A 19,728-nucleotide genomic window follows, 5' to 3' on the forward strand; every position below is an offset into this window, starting at 1 on the left:
TCATTAATGTTCATCATTACAACTTAATCTTGACTTTTCTGAGAACTGAAGACACTTACCATGTTGCAGGGTCAGATTCTTAATCTCTTAATTGTAAAGCTGAACAAAAATAATGACATACTACTGTGGGTATATTTTGGCTAACTTCTTGTTTTTCTATTTTAAACATTCATACTGATAACGACCGAGTGCAAAGAAATAAGATTTTATTGCCTAAAAGGCCTTTCTTGCTTTATAATAGGACTCATTGTTTCTTTGTTTTGTTCTTTCTTAAAAGTAGTGTTCTGCTGCTGGAAGCAATAAATGAGGTATCCTCCATCCAAGTTACTTACTAAAGAACATAAACGGTTCTTTTTAAACAATACATTGTTATTTTAGATTAATTATTTGTCTCTTTGGCGTGTATATTTTTTCAGTTGTCTGAAAAAGTGCAGCCATGTTACAACCTGTTAGATGAAATGTATCACCAGTTTTTGGTCTTCTACGAATTCATTACCCTGCCAGTGTTGTTTGTCTGTGGTCCCCAGAGTTTATTTTTCACACCCCCTTTTACTAGTAATAGAATATGTTATATGTTTGCACACACACGTTGGCTAGGAGCTGGGTTGCAGCCAGGAATCAGTGGCTGGGAGCAGAGCTATGGCTGGGAACAGGCGGCTAGGAGCTGGTGGCAGAGATTGAGTCTGGGAGCAGGGCCACTGCTGCCAGCTGCAGCAGAGCTGGGGACAAAATGAGACTGGGCGGTATTCCCTCCCCACCTCTTATGAGAGCTGGCCTGGGCCCTGCCATGCCCCCTTGGATATTCCTCCAGGCTCCCCAGGGGGATCATGTCCCTTGGTTTTGGGACCACAGGTGTGAATACAGAACATACCTTTCCTCCAGTATGTGCCAAGGGCACTTCCATAGGATAGATACAGCCAGTTTTGTAATCTACTTTGCTAAAGACAGTATTTATAAGAACAACTGCTCAGGACTCTGCTAATCAGAGTCTGATGTATATGTACCTTAGTCACAGTGATAAAAAAGTTAAAAATGGTGTCAAACCGATCAGCAGCACTTATTGGAAAGCTCGCTTCCTGTGTCAGACTCCAGCAAGGGAGCTAGCCCTCATTTTTCCCCTCCCTTGCCTATGATGTCACAACAAGGCGCATATTTAAAAAAACATTAGATTGCTAGTGTTATCAGCATCTTGGCTATAATGGACATATAATGCCTTCAACACCACTAATGAGGTGACATCTCAGTTCTGGCAGCTCTTTGAACATTTAAGAACACTCCCATGTCCCCATCCCAAAATTAACACTACCATCTATACCTCTCTTGTCTTTCCTTTGGCAGATGTAAATATATATTGGGGGTGGAGGGGAGGTACTGTTCTTTGTCTACTATCCCTTTTATACATAATTCTTGTCTCTTGTTGGCATGAATAAGCTACACTATCCATTTAGTAAATTTAGTACATTTCAGTTTTATGCTAAGCCCTGTAATGTGACAGTGTTTATGTATTGCTGGATTGTATAATCTAAATAGCTCTCTTTAACTGTTAATGGTGATAGAATTATTAGGTAGAGAAAATTAATGGTGTCCTTCTAATGTTCACTGAGTAAGTTGCCATTAATAAAAAGTTGTAAGTCATGTAGCCAGCTCTCTTTATTCAGTTACCATTGTAGTTCTTTTCTGTGCCGTTTTACAACTCCAAAGCATGGTGTACAGATCTTGATAACTATTACTGGTTGTGTTCAAAGTGAATACAAGAATGCAATCTATGCGATCCATCGCAGAGGCTTCGAAGCCTATATATATTTTTAAAGGTGTTGTTAAAGTTAACATGTATGCGGGAGTCTCACTCCTTAGTTTCAGCTTCTTAGTGCAAGTCTGAGATTATCCCATTCCGTAAAATGTTTGAGGGTGTATCATCCAGGAAGAAAGTAATAACAAGGTAGAGAGTAAACTAGCTGTGTCTAGCTATTGCACATAACCCTGTCTTAATTATAAACACTGCCTTCCAAACATTCCAGTCAGTTCCTTCTTGAGCAGCAAAACATTTCCCTGAAGTAGCTTTGCTTTGTTGACTGTTACACCAATACTCCTCTGGATCTCAGCAATGGTTGTCATATCAGTTCTTGGTCAAACCTCTGCCTCTAGGTCAGGGTTTTGTTATTTCTGAGGTATTTGTCCTGGGTTCTCTGGTGTATTTCAATAGCACTTTAGTGCCTGAGTTTTCTCAGTGCTTTATTGCTTGCTTCTGTGCTTTGGCCCGTTTCTTTCTGAGTGTCAGCAACTGTTCATCTAAATTCTTCAATGCCTGCCTTTAGAACTTATTTCCTTCATGCTTTGACACCTGCCTTAATGCTTCATTGCCCATCTTAATGCTGATGCACCACTAGTCTTTGGCCTTTTTGACATTTTAGTAACTGTTTGTTTTTTTCTTTTTGCCAGTGCTGCTTCATTCTGGCAGCAGAGCTCTTGGTGCACTAGAGCCTGAATTTAAGAACCAGAGTGCCAAACTTTGTTAGGAATCTCAGTATCTCTCCACTGCTGTTTACCACTTCAGTCTGTTAGCCAAGTGCATCTCTTGATGCATTTATATTTTTTTCTTTCACGAGATATAGTAAATAAGGAGGATGCAAGACCATGTATTGTCTTCATATCTAGTCTGTGCTACGGATGATAAAGAGTGAGGCCCATCTTTCTTGTGTGATTGATCTCAGATTGTAGGGCTTTTACATTTGTCTATCGATGGCACTGAAGAATTGTGATGTATATCTTAAGCCTTTCCTAAGGCACCCAGAGACTCCAGTAAGTCTAGCATGAGGTTGGCTTGAAGTGCTTCAAGGGTTGACCCTGAAAACTGAAGCTTGACCTGGCCAAGACTATTGAGAAGCAGATTGGAATGCCAATGCTATCCATATTAGCACTGTATGAGACCCCAGTATCAGTATGCACAACAATGTGGTCTTACCACCAAAGTACCTTATGTTAACAATGAAGAGGCTCTACCAAGCATCTGCTGATAAGCAGAAGTGTTTTGAATGAGCTGAAAATCCATACAGGAAGTCAAGACAGGAAACAAAGGAAGTTGGCCATCTGCTCCTTGATGCATTTCCATTGAAGCCCCTGATTCCAGGTAACTCTAAAAGAGGGTCTCCAGATTTTTCCCTAGATTAATGCACTCAAAGCAGAGGCAGGAAAAATGGTGAGTCAGTATAAAATGGGAAATTGGATATAATCTGTCCTAATCCTCTGCAAGGCCTCATAGTCAGAGGCGGCCCAAGCTATGGGCTGACTGGTCTACTGCCTGGGGCGTCCCATTGTAGAGGGCGCCATGTGAGGCTGCCAGACTGGGTGGGGGTGAGACTGCGCATGTGCTGCACTCCCAAGGGCGGCGTCTGGGGCGCACAAATGGCTTGGGCCGGCCCTGTTCATAGTATTCACTTTGAAGTACTCCTCCCTCTTTGTATTGGCAGGGTAGGATCTCTTGTTAAATTTGCATTTAAATGCCATGAGAATCAATACTATTGGTACAGGAAGCCCTGGCCTGAACACAGAGCCTTTTTCACTAAAGGGTTCAGCACAAGTGTTAGTGACTCATGGAGCAATTACCACAATGCAGGCCACTCTATCACCATTCTGTCATCTAGGCCACTCCACTGTTTGGATTCAAGCTTGCTAAAAATCAGAACAATGAGGTCTGTTACTCAGACTCAGATCTGCAGGACTCATCTGATGTCAAGTTATTTTCCATTCCAGAGGTACACCAGCATAGTGACTGTACAGGAAGTGATTCTACTTTCCTCAAGTTTTTATAAAAGCTAAGACCACTGATTTTGGTCTTACCACCAAAGTACTTAAAAATCAGTCCAGAAATCTGAGGGAGTTTTACCTCTCACTCACTGGAACTGACTGGAAGATGGTAATATTGATACTCAGCTCAGCTAGAGTTCTACCTTGCTACTACTCTCTTTTAGGACAGAAAGGCTTTAACTGCTAAGTAAGATCTGACAATTTTGTGCTCAGAAGCTGAGAATCAGAACTGAGAATCCTGCAAGATTATATCTTGAGAAAAGCAGATAAGTAATTTTCTTCAGGTAAGTAATTTTCTCATACTGACTAGAAGTATTGCATAGCTTTTAATGATTCATTTTAGATTTATTGCTAGAAGTGATTAAGATAATTTAGGCTTAGTACATAATATATAAACTGCCATACAATACATTTTGTGTTTGTGTGGGTTCCCCTGATTTAGGATTATTTCCCTAGAGTAGCCTTTTTTAAAGTTCGGTTGCAGGGCCACCAGGGTGAGCTGCTGGCAGGCCTGCATCACTTTGTTTACTTAACATGTCCATAGTCATGGACCTTCGCAACTTTCCTTGGCTGGAAACAATGAACCTCAGTGAATGGGAGTCGCAAGGCTCAGTAGCTATGGACATATTAAGGAAACAAAGTGATGCAGACCTGCTACCACCTTACCCTGGTGGCCCCATGACCTACATTTTAAAAACACTGCCTTAAAACATGTACGTTATTTGGCAAGTTCCTTCCCATTCAGCACATTCCCCCCCCCCCCCCCTTCCCATTCAGCACATTTTGAAAGTTCTCACCCTTCTTCCATTTTCTAGTGCCCCCAATATTATCTCAGTTGTATGGATAACAGAGTATCAAACACTAAAATGGATCTAACTATATGTAGTAACAGGTCTGAGATATAGGAGGTTTTAGTAAGGTTAAAGGACATTACTCATAGACTATGCTTACACACTTGTGTACATTAGTGATAATCTCTAGATAGCTGGACCCTTGTCTTTAAGACTTAAATGTGGGAAATGAGCAAACCCTGGAAAGTTATAGTTCAAACTTACTTAAAACAAAAGGAATAGCCATGGTAAAAATGAGCAGTTAAGAGTTAATATCCATACCATGACCAACATGATTGATGGAAGAACTTTTTCTGAAAGATGGTAAACATCTGCAAAGTGTTGAGCACCTTCATGTCTCATAACCATAAACCATTAAAATAAATGGCTGTATTTTAAAATACAAGATAATGTTAAGTGACTGTTCCTGTCAAGGTAGAAAGCGTCCAGAAATAGTCAGGAATTTAGATAGCAGATTCAGAGTATAATTTCAATGTTTGAAATCAAAGAAAATACATCCCTTGGTCATTTTTCTTGCACTAAAATCCATGTAAGCAGCATTTTAGAAGATGATGCCATTTTTAGGGATTGTTTTCCCAAAAATAGTCCTTGCATATGTAGTGTGAATTCCTGTCCTCACTGTAGATCATGGCAAAACACCCATTGAGCTCAGTGGGGCAAGGATTTTACCCACAACCTTTCTAAGCTCATACATATGTGTCTTCCTAAAAGACTATTTAAAATGTCATTCAAAATGTAAAACCAAGAATAAATACAGCCTGATCTGTATGTGAGGTCACTATTGGATTCCAGTTTGTATTTATTCTGCTAAATTAGATCTCATGAATAATACAAAAGGTCTGCTCATAAATCTAGCTTCTATACTAAACATGCGGCTACACTGTCACTAAATGACCATGGAGAGCCTGTTTATTTAAATAAAGTTAGTATTGATTGAATTTGAGATTTTGTAGGATATTGCCTTGGAGACAATCTTGGCTAAAAGCATATTCCATGTCAGCAGTCCCACAAGCTTCATTGACCTCAGACTACCTGCCACAAGAGTTGGAAAGAAAGATGCCCCTCTGTATTAACCCTGTAATTTCTAATTTGGCATATGAACAGTGTTTAAAGAGAGGTACTAGTCTTTATTCTTTGTGTTTCTGTTTAGAACTATACATGCATTCATGTGTGTCTCTTTTTTTTTTTTTCAAGGAAGTGCTTGTAGTGTTCTAATTTAAATTTTTAGAGAGAGACAATTTCACAGGCAAAAATAAATAAATAAATATTGTTTTTTAAGTTTTGAGCAAGCCATAACCCTGAAACGTGGTAGTTAAAACATTTAAGAAATAAACTATATCATTCGTTGCTTTGTGACTAAAAACTTTAACAACATTCATGAGAACATGATATACATGTTACATTCATGAATATAGAGTATGGTTTATTGCACACGTACTGTATCTTTAATCTCTTATGATAAGGTTTCATTAAAAAATGTTCACATTTAGATCTCCTTACAAGAGACAGATTTTTGTGATATCAGAAAAGCACAGCAGTTTTGGACAATTTAAAATTTAAATTGAATATATGCCCTATTTGCTGAGAACATAAACATACTAACACATACACAGCCCCCTTATTTATCAATATCTTGGTGTCTTTTTAACGAGTCATTTAAACTGAGGTGCAAGTACTCATACAATAGGGTTTTCATATCTGTGTTTAAAAGTCTTTCTCAGGTGTAGCGTTGCATAGATCTAGTCTGAGTAAGTGAATGTAAAATTGATTGAGAGAGAATGTATATGTTAAGGACAGTAATTAGAAGAAACCCAAAGTATTAAAACATCATGAAAACTCAGTCATTCCAACTTTCCCCTTTGATGGGGTGTAATCTGTTTAACATTTTTATATTCTTTCAGATCCACCTTGCCAGATGGAGCTCAGCAACATTCACAAGCAGCAAGGAGGAAAGAAGCTGCTAGGTGAGCCATAGATCATTCTTTTGAAGGTTTTATTGCTTACATAAATAACCCTAGTGAAACAGCTACATAAAATCAATATTAATCCAACAAAGATAGACCACACTAAATTCCAGAAACACAATTTATGAAGTTTTTGAAAGCTATTAAACTTAGTTTTTATTACCTTACCTACTGAAAGATATTACATCTATTTTATTACCCTGATAGACTGTACATTTTTATGATTATTAGGTTAAAAAAAAAGACCTAAGCAATCCTAAATTAACATTTCTGCTGATATTTAACTCTAATATTTATATAAGTAATTGATATCTTTGTTGTTATAAAAAAAAGTTTAATTTCCATTTTTTTATTTTGGATATAAAATCTAAATTTTAGCATTCGCACTCTTTGTGAAAACCAGACTGCAAAATTTAGACCAAACCATTTGAAATGGTAGTTTTAAATGTACCCAGAGAAAAAATATCTCATCCTTTTTTACAGTATTTATAATAATTTTAGTTGTGATTTATTTACTATTTATAGTTCTTCAAATAATATTTGATTATTTCAAGTCCAGAATTATTACAAAATTATTTTACCTTTTACATAAAAATTGAGTCTTTGATTCTGTAACTCAATGTTGTGCTTGTATGGAGCTCTGTTAATTTAAGTGGGGCTCTCTGTAAGGTTTCATTTTCATGTTCCACTTGCCTAGGTCTTTTGTAAATAGGAGTTCAAATATAATCTGTTCTCAATAATGTAGATTCTGTTCAGTTCTTGGCAAAATTAAAAATCTGAAAATTGCAAGCACAACAGTACTGTACAAACCAATGACCAGCATGACTAGATACTAAAGGTGAAATTCTGATGTCACTGCAGTCAATGGCAAAACTGTCACAAGATTTCATCAATGCTGTTCCTGCTATTAATTAGGACTATTTAGCATGATATAGTATAATTACCGAAACAGAAAAACCTAACAAATATGTCTGCTAAAATGAATATGTAGAACAAAAATTATATTAATTTACTGCAAGAAACTCCCATACTTTACTTGTACTAAAGAGTATCTCTACTCTGAAAAATTGCTACATAAAAATGAACCCTCTAACTTCACATATTGGCTCTGTAAGCATATTTCGATTCATAGCTGCTTACTTTAGTCACAGAAGTACATGTTTGCACATGTTAGTGCTGCATGATAAACTTTGGGAGAATGAGATAAATTATACACTTTGTTTTGCATCACTAGAATTGCTGACTGATAGTCTTTATACTACAAGCTGAATAAAGTATATGTAGATATACCCAAGCTAGTTGTCATCTACATAGTTTGAGCACAAATAACATTCAGGGAGCTGACAGCCTTATTGGTCCTTTGGGCAAGGTGTGGGGTGGCTGGCTCTGCACTCCCGAAAGAAGCAGGGCTTTGGGTGGAAGGGGCGGAGTCTAGGACAGTCAGCCCTCAGTGCACCCCAAACTATGGTGGCCGCGGCCCTCAGAGCTGCCCAGAGCGCATCATGGAGCACTCCAGCAGCAATGTATAGAGCTCAGGGCTCTGGGCACAGTGACAGCAGTGGCCAGGAGCCTCGGGCCCTTTTGCATCACTCTCTTTCTTCCCCTCTTGGCGGAGCTGATAGCATTGAAGCCATGGCAGCATGGCTAGATTATGAAAGGGGATTTAAGGGCTGCATCCCAAGGCCCTGGACTAACGGGAGTCTCCTTATCCTGGGACCCTGGGATGCAGCCACTTCAGCCACTTCAGCATGCAGGGTGGAGGGGAAGCAGCTCTTCCCCTAAAGCTGTGTCGCTTTGAGCTGGGTATCATGGCCAATAGGAGCTGAAAGGGTGGTGTCTGCAAGTGCATGTGGTGCAGAACCACCTATTTTCCCCTGCCAAGGTAATCTACCCTGTCAGGTAATCCCCTGCTTCCTCCCACATGCTTCCTCCTTCCCAGACTCCACAATCTTAACCCCAGCTCGCTCCTGCATCCTACTTCCCACCTAGACCCCGCATCCCCAAATCTCTCCCAGACCTGCACCGCAGCAACCTTCCCCCACCCCACCACAACACTATATTCCTCAGTTTTGGTCCCACCCCAGAGCCTAGGGGTGCCCCACAAAATCTACTAGTCCCCAGCCCCCCGAAGAGCTAATTCAGCCCTGCATGGCAGCACAGGAGGCCCCTGACTTGCAACATGATTGGTTCCTGGGGAAGCGTCACAAGTCGGGGGCATTGTAACTCGAACCCTCATTTATGACAGGTGCCATGCGCCATTGTAAATGCTGGCCGAGAACATAAGTCGGGGGTTTTCAGCCCCTTCTGCGCTTATAAAAATGGTTGTAAGTGTGGTGAGTTGGAATTCGGGTGGTCGCAAGTCGGGGGCCTCCTGTATTTAAACATCTAAGCAATTTCCTGTCTAGTATGGTGTCTACATAAGGTGTTTGAGATTTTGGCTATGATTTTCAGGGAGTCTTCTGTGGAGCGGATGTCTGAAGATCAGTGAGGAGCTAGAAAGAGGAAAGATGATACCCTTGAAGGTTGGGGCATATCTATCCTTGATACCAGTCAAGGAAAGGCTCATATATTTGATATCTGCTTTCCATCTTTGAACAGGAACAAGGGGCAAATATATCATGTAGAAAATTTGTCTTGACTCAGTAACAGAGATAAGATACAAAAAGTTGTTTATTTTTTATTTCACTTCTGATGTAGGAAATTGGTATCATCTGTACAGGTGACTGCTGATATTGTAAGTAAATCTTTATGTATCACAGGGCAGTACATCCCATTATGTGATGAAGATGGGTATTACAAACCAAGTCAGTGCCATGGAAGTACAGGGCTATGCTGGTGTGTTGACAGATACGGCAACGAGGTAACAGGATCCAGAACAAATGGCGCTGCAGACTGTGGTAAGAAGAATTCTTCCTTGTTATTGAATTAGACTCCTCTTTCCCTTTGCAGTCAGTGGTCAAACTCTTAAATGTCTTCAGTGGGAGCAGGATTAGTTGAAAACAACACAGATTTAGAAGTCAGTTTGTTTATTTGTTTGCTTCACTAATTTCTATAGTATCTATCATGGTGTCTCTATTTATAACTATCTACCATATAATCTGGATAGTGCTTATTCTGCTCTGGATAAGAGAGTTAAAATAAAGCAATATCACACATAGAAGTACCTGATAAAATCAAGTGGGGTATCCACCATGCTATTCAAATCAACTCAACAATTCTTTAATTACAATCTAGTTGGTAGGAATTTAACAGAAATTCTTGAAGCACTGGTTCCCTGCATCTCTCTGCTAGCTTTCTTAGTTTTCCCTGACCTTTTCTCTATAATCGGAATTCTAAGGTTCCAGTAACCTATTGTCTGTAAAAAAAATAAATATTGGGAGACATATTTACCTTTAGCTGCAATCCCTAGAAAGTCTCAAGCTATTCCAATACCTCTTCCAATCTCCTGTTTATTGCCTAATCAAGAGCAATCTGAATTTCTAGCATATAACCCTGCTCACTTCCGTCAAGCCTCTCAGGATCCATTCCAGCTGCCAAATTGGTACCTACAAAAAAGAAATCCTCTTTAATCCTAATTAGAGTGCTTACCAAAGAGTATCTTATTCTGATCTCTATTAGTGAGACATTGGCTTGAACCATGACACTACTAGAGAGTTAATATTCCATCCAAAATATCCGCAGTGGCAACTCTGGATATTCTTTATAGCCAGATAAATATCTAGTCCTTTTTAATTTTAATGGCTATGTTTACACTACATGCTTCTTGTACAAGAAGCCTTTTGCACAAAAACTTCTTGTGCAAGAGCACATCCACACCTCAAAGCACATCGCAAAAGCCACGTGCTTTTGTGCAACAGAGTGTCCAGACTGCATGGACACTCTTGTGCAAGAAAGCTCTGATGGCTATTCACAGAATGGCCATCAGAGCACCTGTGCTTTTTTCCCATAGAGGTTTCTTGTACAAGAAACCCCTCTTGAGCGTCCACCTTCTTGTGCAATAGCTGTAGCGCTAAAAGCAGTTATGCCTCAGAAAAGGAGGTTTACCTACAGCGGAAAAAGCCATCTGTTCTGCCGTTTAACTGCCCATTTAATTATGCAAGAGCTCATTTGAGGTGTGGACGTTCCACAGGTTTTTGTGCAAAACCAGCTGTTTTTACGCAAAAACCTTGTAGTGTAGACATAGCCAATGGGTTTATGGCCTCAACAACTTTTTGTGGCAGAGAGTTCCACAGGTGGTGTGTGGAAAAGTAGTTCCTTCTATGTATGTCAAGAACTATTGATACCAATGGTATTACTTTTTCACTTCATCTCATTATTTAAATTAAATAAATTGACAGCTAGTTCTGTGACACTGTGTTCCTATCACAATAATGTAATTATTATACTTTTTTTTTTTTTAAAGCTATTGACTTAGAAATCTCAGGCGATTTTGCCAGTGGTGATTTTCATGAATGGACAGATGATGAAGATGACGAAGATGATATAATGAATGATGAAGATGAAATTGATGATGATGAAGAAGAGGATGAAGGTGATGATGACGACGACGATGATGATCATGATGGATATATTTGACAATATTACAGGTTGATAAATTCTACCTTTCTAAAATTCAAAAGGTGACATCTCCTAGAAAATCCCTTTGCTCTCCAAGATCAAAAGGATGCTAAACGATGTGTATATTTTGTATGATTATTTCAAATATTGCAGCTGGAGTCCATAGACTTTCTTTGTTTAAATAAGAATCATTATATTATGTGCTTTTTGAGTTTTTATATGCCTTTGAGCAGAAGAAAACACATTGGAAATCTAGCCTAAAAGAAGGAAATGTGATGTGCTGCTACACAAATAAATGTGCAAAATGTTATGAGGACAGCCAAACTTTTAAAAACTTCCATGAAAATGATTTGGAACATGGTTTGGAACCTTGGGTGGCCTCTTAAATATGACCGAAGTTATATATTAAAGCAGATTTAACTTTAGCAATGATTTAGGCCATGTAGTAGATTTAATAATTGTGCATGACCTGAATCAGCAACTTAATACAATAGAAATTTCAACACACAAGTTGCATCTTACGAACCTTTAACCAGTGATGTTGTGTGATTGTCACATAGAAGAAAATAATGAAAGGCCCTCCTTTGTGTTTGAAATTAGTTATGTTTTTGATTAAGAAATGGCTGGTTTCTTGAAAGGATGTTTATCAAATGCAGTAAACATTGACAAGCATTGATTCTACATGTCTAATGTTTTGTTGTCCTTTTTCATTTTTTTATCTCAAACTCATAGGCTTGATTATTTACTCAAGCAGCATGATTTTACCTTTTTATTTCTATATCTTTAATCAAAAGATTATCATAAAATATTTTGAAATTTTAAAACATTACATAAAATATATTTCATGTATACATTACTTGTACTAGAGAGTACTGGATATTGCCCCAAGACAGTTTTAAACCCTCCAAACATATCTGTTAATTTTTCTATTTCACAAAATAGTTTTGCATCTTTATATTAATTCATGTACTTTTCTGTTATTAGTGCAGAAATTTAGACACAATATTGTAAGGTGCCTTGCAAAAATAGAAATAGAAAGGTTTAGCATGCATACCGATATAGGCTGTTAGGCAATAGCTAAGCACACCCAATTACCAAATTAATACCAGTATAGGTACTGCTGCTGGAATGAAGAAATGGGTTATTTTATTTTATTTTCTATTGTTATGTAATTACCATGTGGACTAGATTATGATTATTGTGTAGAGTAGCATTTAAGATTTAACTGTAGAGAAAATTACTTTAATCACTGTATTTATGTTAGCATGTTAATTAATTGTGTAGACATTTTGGAACTCCAACACGTTCATGCATATCAGACCTATGGCTTTCTGCCCACAATAAAACTGAAACAACCTATGTAATATTACAGTACTGGTTGTGTGACTTTAACAGTGGATCACTGGTTTCCCTGATTTTCATCTGCAGTTAAATGACAGGAAAATCAGTTTATTCTTTGCATTTGATTTCTACACATTTAAATACTAAATTTAATGTTTATCTTATGTAATAAAAGTATAATGCATTTTCTTTTTTACTGTTTATGTATAGTTTGCAAAATAAAGACTCTTGTAACCAACCTTTAGCTGTATACTGTAATGATTTTAATAGCAGAGCCTATAAGTTTGAAGCTTTTGTATAGCTTTCTATTGAAAAATTGGAAGCTCTCATATTTCAGATACATTTCCACAATCATGCAAATATTCAAGTATTTTATTTATGTAGTGCCCTTAGTGTTTCATTACATGTCAAGAGATAATTTTTGTATCAAGACAAAACCCATAAAAAGGTTTTTTGTATTTTTTTAATTCGTTGTAGATTTATAATTAAAGATTTGTTTTGTCTTTTCTTTATTATATGGGAGCTAATGTTTCATTTCTTTCTTATAAACCTCATCATAGTATGAGAGGCATTGACATGTTATTTTCTTAAATATAGTTAATAATGGCAAAATTTCACCAAGAACTGGGTTCTTGTTGGTGGAATAAAATTCTATATATAACAATGATTTTACATAAAGAAACTAAAGCTAAAGAGTTGTGATTATTGTCTGATACAGCAAATACTGACTGCTCTGTTTCTTGACAAATGAATATTACCTGAAAAATATTGAGATACATTTCATGCAGCTGGTTCTGCTGTTTAATAGCTAGGAGAGTTAAGCATCATATAACAGCATATTCATTATGGCTGTGTCTACATTGGCGCCCTTTTCCGGAAAAGAGATGCTAATGAGACAAGTCGGAATTGCAAATGCTGCGGTGGATTTAAATATCCCCCGCGGCATATGTATGAACATGACTGCCGCGTTTTTCCGGCTCGGGGCTTTGCCAGAGAAAAGCGCCAGTCTAGACGGGATCTTTCGGAAAATAAAGCCTTTTCCGGAAGATCTCTTATTCCTGCTGGAGACCAGGGAGACGGGCCCCGTTCGTAAGTCGGATCCGTGTAACTCGGGGACTGCCTGTATTTGCAGAAACTTTGTAATAAGTGCAAGTCAGCTGATTAATACAACATTAAATATTGTGGCATACATGATGCAGCTCTTCTGTTTTACATTTTCTTTGTCAGAAATTCTACGCTGATTTTATTCTTTAAATATATTATTATGCCTCTATAATCATTCATCAGAGCAGTTTAGTGTGTCCACAACAAAGTTCACTGCTTTTAGAAAAAGGGAACGCTAATTTATTTTGTATGATTTTTCATAGCAAATATTTATGAAATTTCACTATCTTTATGATAAAATGCAAACATATTAGGCATAACAAATGTTTTTATATCTTAGTAAGGTACTGGTTTTGGTGGGGGGGTATTATAAAACTAGTTCATCAAATAGTCAGAAGTAAAATGGAAACGCATTTGTCAAGTTGTCTAGAGAAAAAAGAATGATCTTCCTTTAAGAGCTCTCTTCAACATGGGAGTGAAAGGGGAGCAGGAATAGATAAAAAGGAAAAGAAGACTTTGAAAACAAGTGTCTATAGTAATTCAAATTTAAATGTGTATTTATATAAGGAGGGTCTTTTGAAGAATTTATTTAAAAACACTATATATTTGAAGATCCAAGTAGTAAGGCTAAAGCTGAATACTCAGATTGTGCATCTAAATGTCTATGCAAGGACTTTTTTTTAGAGATGTGATTTTATAATATTCAGCAACAAACTCATTAAATATGTAAAGCAAATTTTAAACTAAGGTCCTGTAGACATAGTAATGCACAACTGTTTTTGTCAGTAAATTCAGGGTTGGCACATGCCTGTTCAATGGTTTCCTTACCACTTAATGGCTCTTTCACAGGTTCACTGTTATGCTAATAGGTCTGGCAAGCGGGGAGCCAGGTCAATGAGTATTTATGTATTTTTCCTTTTCGTTTGTGTGTCCCCCTCCCAATTGATTTTTCTGAGGGTCAGTAGCTCCTGACCCCAAAAAGGTTCCCCGCCTGTGCGTTACATAGACTCCAAGTGCATGGAGTTTTCTGATTTTAATTCAATGCTTACAGATGCAGCCAAAAGCAGTTGTTATTGACAACAAAACATCAGGTGACCTGGTCAAGATCACCTCTGCCTTTTTTTTTTTCCATCTTTGTAGTTGCACTGAACTATGTTCCTAGTTCTGAGTTTGATGGTGTAGGCAGAAAGGCATGCTCAGCAGCTGGGCTGTCAGCTTTGGAATGTACTTATCTTTAGGGCTGTATTTGTTCACTGTAGGTTTTTTCTCAACATGAGTCCAGAGCCATCAAGTAATTAACCTGACAATGGGCAGACACAGTGGAAAACAAAGCCCCGGATTTGATTTGTGGCAATTACTGGCAACAACTGCACAGATTGATTGCTGCATTGCACGTGAATAACACACAAATTGATACAATTATACAATTAAAATTGGAGACAGAAAAGGACTCTTTTTGCTCCACTGCTAGAAGGTCATGAAGTAAGATGAGATGTGGAGAAACAAGAGACAAGCCTCCGAAGGGAACATGTACACAACGTATGTGCACAAATGGCTCAAAATTAGGTGGGCTTGCACATCAGAGTATTTTTGCCCTCAGGTTGTTCACATGCCAATTTGAAGAGTTCCAGATGTAATGTTTTAATTGCATGTACTTATGATACTGAGAGGCTGCCAACATGTATTTCTTTCGTGGAACCTGAAATATCAAGTAGCATTAGCTAGCAAGTGAATATTATCTCCAATCATTGTTTAAGCTTTTTATCTGATACTTCAGGTTAAGTCCTACAGATGTGTGTTGTTCAAAACACCAAAGGCATCAATAGCATTAGTTCTAATTGGATTACTTATCAAAGACAAAGGAAGATTCACTGCAATGATAGCTGGATTATTAAATGTTTGGTTTGTGATAAGTAAACATGGAGGATTATTGTAACTCTTCTTTGCTAAAGTCTTAGGTTCTCTAATGGATAAAGAAGATGTAATGGAAAATATTTAGGAAATGTCATTGTGTGTCCTGGAAGATACAATTTTTTTAATATTTATTCACACATTCTTCCCAGAGATATTGCCTATAGGGATTGTATTATTTATTTCCTAAAAGCCGAAATGAAGTAGACCCAGAAACATGCCAACTTTACATGTGATCTGAGCTACAATGATCATTGTTACTGACTTTTTGGTACAGTGACCATATTTTCTGAACCAAAAATAGAGTGGCTCTGCCTTTTAAATCTAAGATGACCAGTGTGGCTCTTACTAAGTTTAAAGGGCAGCATGGTTTCGTGGAGGTGGATGTGAGGAGACGGGGGCCACTTACTTGCTGCTGCTTTACCAGAGTGGCTCCCAAGAGAACTACCTGCCTGCCAGAGCAGCAGAGGGCCAGAGGTCAGGTACTGCCTCCCACTGCTCTTATTGGCTGGGTTCCAGAGCAGTGTGAAGAATCTGTTGGAAGGTCCCTGCACCCCTGTGTTTCCCTGGAAGAAGGAGAGTGAGGGGAAACAGCAGAATGCAGTTGCTTCTAGCTGCGCTGCCATACCGGGACATTTTCAGTGTTTTACAGGGCACCGGGAGAGGAGATTGAAATTCGGGACTGTCCCAGATTTTCTGGGTCATATGGTCAGCATGCTTTTCGGTAATCTGAATCACTCAATAGGTACCAAGAGGACTTCATTTTCTTCACTTCTATTTATGTTAGCATTGTATTTACACTGAGTTGATATCAGATGTATTTTATTCTCGAGAACTTTTTCACCAGCATTCCATTTAATAGCTACACATTGGAATAAAGATAAAAAGCACTATGGGTTGAAGGAGAGAATCCCTAATCTTGTCCAGTTAAAATTTTGTCCCTAATGGCAGTAAAGAGAGATGGCTCTTTGGGTGTACTACTCTGTGAATTCGGGTACATCCTGCGGGGACATATCCACATTAGTTCTCATTGAGCTAGCATATTCAAAATGGTATGTAGCAATGTTACCTCTTTTTTTTTCCCCATCCATGTGTAGAATAAATTTTGTTATGTGCACCAAGGCATGTGCAGATGTGCTCCACAAGTAGAAACACATGCTGCTGACTGTGGGTGCTAATCAACTGGGCAGCATTTGAATCTCTCTTGGGTGGCCACCCAAGCGCTCAGCTTACAGCAAACACTGGTATGTAGCCACACCAGCATGAGCCCTAGGGAGAGCAAACTCCCTTGAGTGCATGCCAATCCGAGACCATATGTAAATGGGGCTGTGTCTAGACTACACCTCTATGTCAACAGAGAGATGTAGATTAGGCACATTGAAATTGCTAATGAAGCAGGGATTTAAATATTAGCATAAACATACTAATTTAAATATTAGCATAAACATGTTCATTAGCATAAACATGGCCACCACTTTTTTCGACACGGAGCTTTTTCAAAAAATACAGAAGTCTAGACGGGGACCTGTCGAAAAATAAACCCTTTTTCGACAGGTCGAAAAATAAACCCTTTTTCGACAGATCCTGTAAAACTAATTTTTTGAGGAATACAGGATCTGTCGAAAAAGGGTTTATTTTTCGACAGATCCCCGTCTAGACTGCCATTTTTTTTTTCAAAAAAAGCTCCGTGTTGAAAAAAAGTGGTGGCCATGTTTATGCTAATGAAACACAGGATATTTAAATCCCTGCTTCATTAGCAATTTCGACATGCCTAATCTACTTCTCTGTCGACAGAGAGGTGTAGTCTAGATGTACCCTGGGTGACTTGTCTGTCCTGAGGCTGGTGTTAGCACACTAGCTCCTATGAGTATGGCCCCTTGAGCTGGAAAGCACACACTCAGTTCAAAGTGTAGAAATACTCTTTGAAGAATAATTCCAGTTTGGACTAATCCTAAAGTGCAGTTTCCAATTATCCCTTACTCTGGGGACTGCTCATTCCATAACCCTTTATATGGCAAAGTTCTTCCAATTATCTTTTCCTGTAACCGAGTATTAGAGCCATCCATAAAGCTGGTAAAATTCTGCATTGTCATTGTGGTATATGTAACTCATTAACCTTGCCCAGGCTACAGTGGAAATGGCTTTTAACAAACGGGCTTGAAGGGAAACTTTAGCATCAGTCCAGCAAATAAGGCCACTTAGGCTGAGGTTTAAGTTGTATTGTTTTCAGTTTTTTATAGGGAAAGAAAGATGAGGTTTGTGTGTGAATATATATATATATGTATATACATAAACTCTACACTTCATTAGTCTTAATGAAATAATATATTTGCAATTTCTCTATTGGCTTTCCATTTTGCAACATACTGAGAACCTTACTATGATTTCAATGAAATATATGCACCAAAACCTGTAAACTTCATCAAAATTCTGTATCTAGACGTTTGCAGCAAAAGTGATGTTTCTACGTCTTCTCAGTGGAAAAAGTCAGTTGTCAGGACCCAGATGTTCTCTAAACAACTATGCAGAACGTTCTTGGCTTACAAACTGATTCCTGCTTTGAGCTATCAGCAGTCATAAATTCAGTCAGGAGAAGTAAAATGATACACTGAGTACATATTGTTCCATGTGGGACCTCTATGAAATTCATGGGGTAAATGTAGGTTTAAAATTCATCTACTGAATGATAGCATGATGCTTTTCAGAAAAGAAAAACAAAGCCTTACAATTTTCTGTGTCGTATTAACATCAGATAAATATTAAGTTCCTCTTTGCACCCTTTCCTTTTTCAGTTTTTTTTAAGTCTGTTACTATTCATTTTGCAGAGCTTGCATTTCTTCTTCTATTTCAGGTCTAGTGAAGGAAAAATAGCTTGTTTTATCTGTAATATTTCTCATTGGATTACATGTGCTTTACTGGTTGCATTAGTAAGATTTATGCACTTAAACGTGTTGAGATGAAACAATGCCTACGGGAATACTGGAGATTGTGCTCCGAAGCTTAGCAAGACTGCCTTTTTTTTGTCACGGGAATCTGTTATAGTATTCTGTAGTACTGAGCCAAAGCATCACAACTGGAACTGATGACATGGAAGCAGGTTTTTGCTATTAATGAGGATTTTTTTTCTTCCAGGGAGAGTAGTTATTAAAACTCAGATTCTTTGGGGACTTTCACTATTAATTTCTTGTTCTGAACATTCCTTAGTGATGGGTAAATTATATGTAAAATATACCTTAAGCCAGCTTCAATATAGTCTGTGAGGATAATATTTGCTCTAGTTACCAATTTAGGATTGCCCCCCACACCTCAGATAGCGCCCCCCCACATCTTCCCTAAGGCCACGCCTCCTCTATCCCTCTTCCCTCACTTTCAGTGTGCTGGAGGTTAGGAAGTGGGATGGAGGGTAGGCTCTATCTGAGGTGTGGGGGGCGCTCTCTGGGGTGCTCAGGACACTTTATGGGTTGCTTGCTTATTATACATGCAAATATGTTACTACTTATTTTTTTACATGGGACTTTTGATCTGAAGTGATCATTGTTTCAGCAGAAATAAACCAAAGCATTGTCATTTAACAGTTATTATTCAAAACTATAAAAGGGCTCTGCTGGGAAAAAAATACTTGGAGAAGTCAAATTAAATGGTAAGATTTTTTTAAAGATGAATTTGTGGCAGCCTGGCATGATTATTAGGGTTAGCCAGCAGCCTGGGAATGAAGGGGTTAACTACACCTATCCAGATGGAGTGGCCAATAAGAATGTAGGTAGGACTTTCAAACTGGGACAAAGGATTTTTGGTTTTTCTCTCCTTTGTCTCAGAAAGTTCCCTCCAGCTTCTCAGGGAGACAGACATATCTCTGTCCAAGAAACCATTCTTCACTTTCTGTAAGCAGGATAAAGTTTAGATCAATCCGTTAGGTTTTATTATTTTATGGGTTGGGTATGGGATCTGATGTCTGTGAACTTTTAAAAAATGTTTTGACTTATCTTTGTAACTAAGTTCTAGGCCCATGGAGTATTTTTGTTGAAACCATCTGGCAACTCTACATGCATTAGGAGAAATCCTGTAGCTCAGCCCCATCTTTCGGTCAGGAAAGAGGATCCTACAGCAGAACAGTGGAGTCAATGTAAATGGAAAGACTTTTGAAAGTGTGCTTAAAGGAACTGAGCACTGCAGAACACTGCTCCGTGTTGACACTC

General features: G+C 38.2%; 1 protein-coding gene across 1 annotated transcript in view; it reads left to right on the forward strand.

Moving 5' to 3' along the window:
- SPOCK3 (SPARC (osteonectin), cwcv and kazal like domains proteoglycan 3) overlaps nucleotides 1-12,756 on the forward strand; it is a 356,641-nt gene extending 343,885 nt beyond the window's left edge. The window contains exons 9-11 of the mRNA XM_006111699.5: nucleotides 6,557-6,619; nucleotides 9,379-9,516; nucleotides 11,022-12,756. Coding sequence (XP_006111761.3) covers nucleotides 6,557-6,619; nucleotides 9,379-9,516; nucleotides 11,022-11,194 — 374 coding nt within the window. The 3' untranslated portion in view covers nucleotides 11,195-12,756. The remainder of the gene's footprint in view (nucleotides 1-6,556; nucleotides 6,620-9,378; nucleotides 9,517-11,021) is intronic.
- The last annotated feature ends 6,972 nt before the right edge of the window (nucleotides 12,757-19,728 follow it).

Source organism: Pelodiscus sinensis, chromosome 4, assembly GCF_052426305.1.
Source record: "Pelodiscus sinensis isolate ZL-2025 chromosome 4, ASM5242630v1, whole genome shotgun sequence".
Lineage (NCBI taxonomy): Eukaryota > Metazoa > Chordata > Testudines > Trionychidae > Pelodiscus > Pelodiscus sinensis.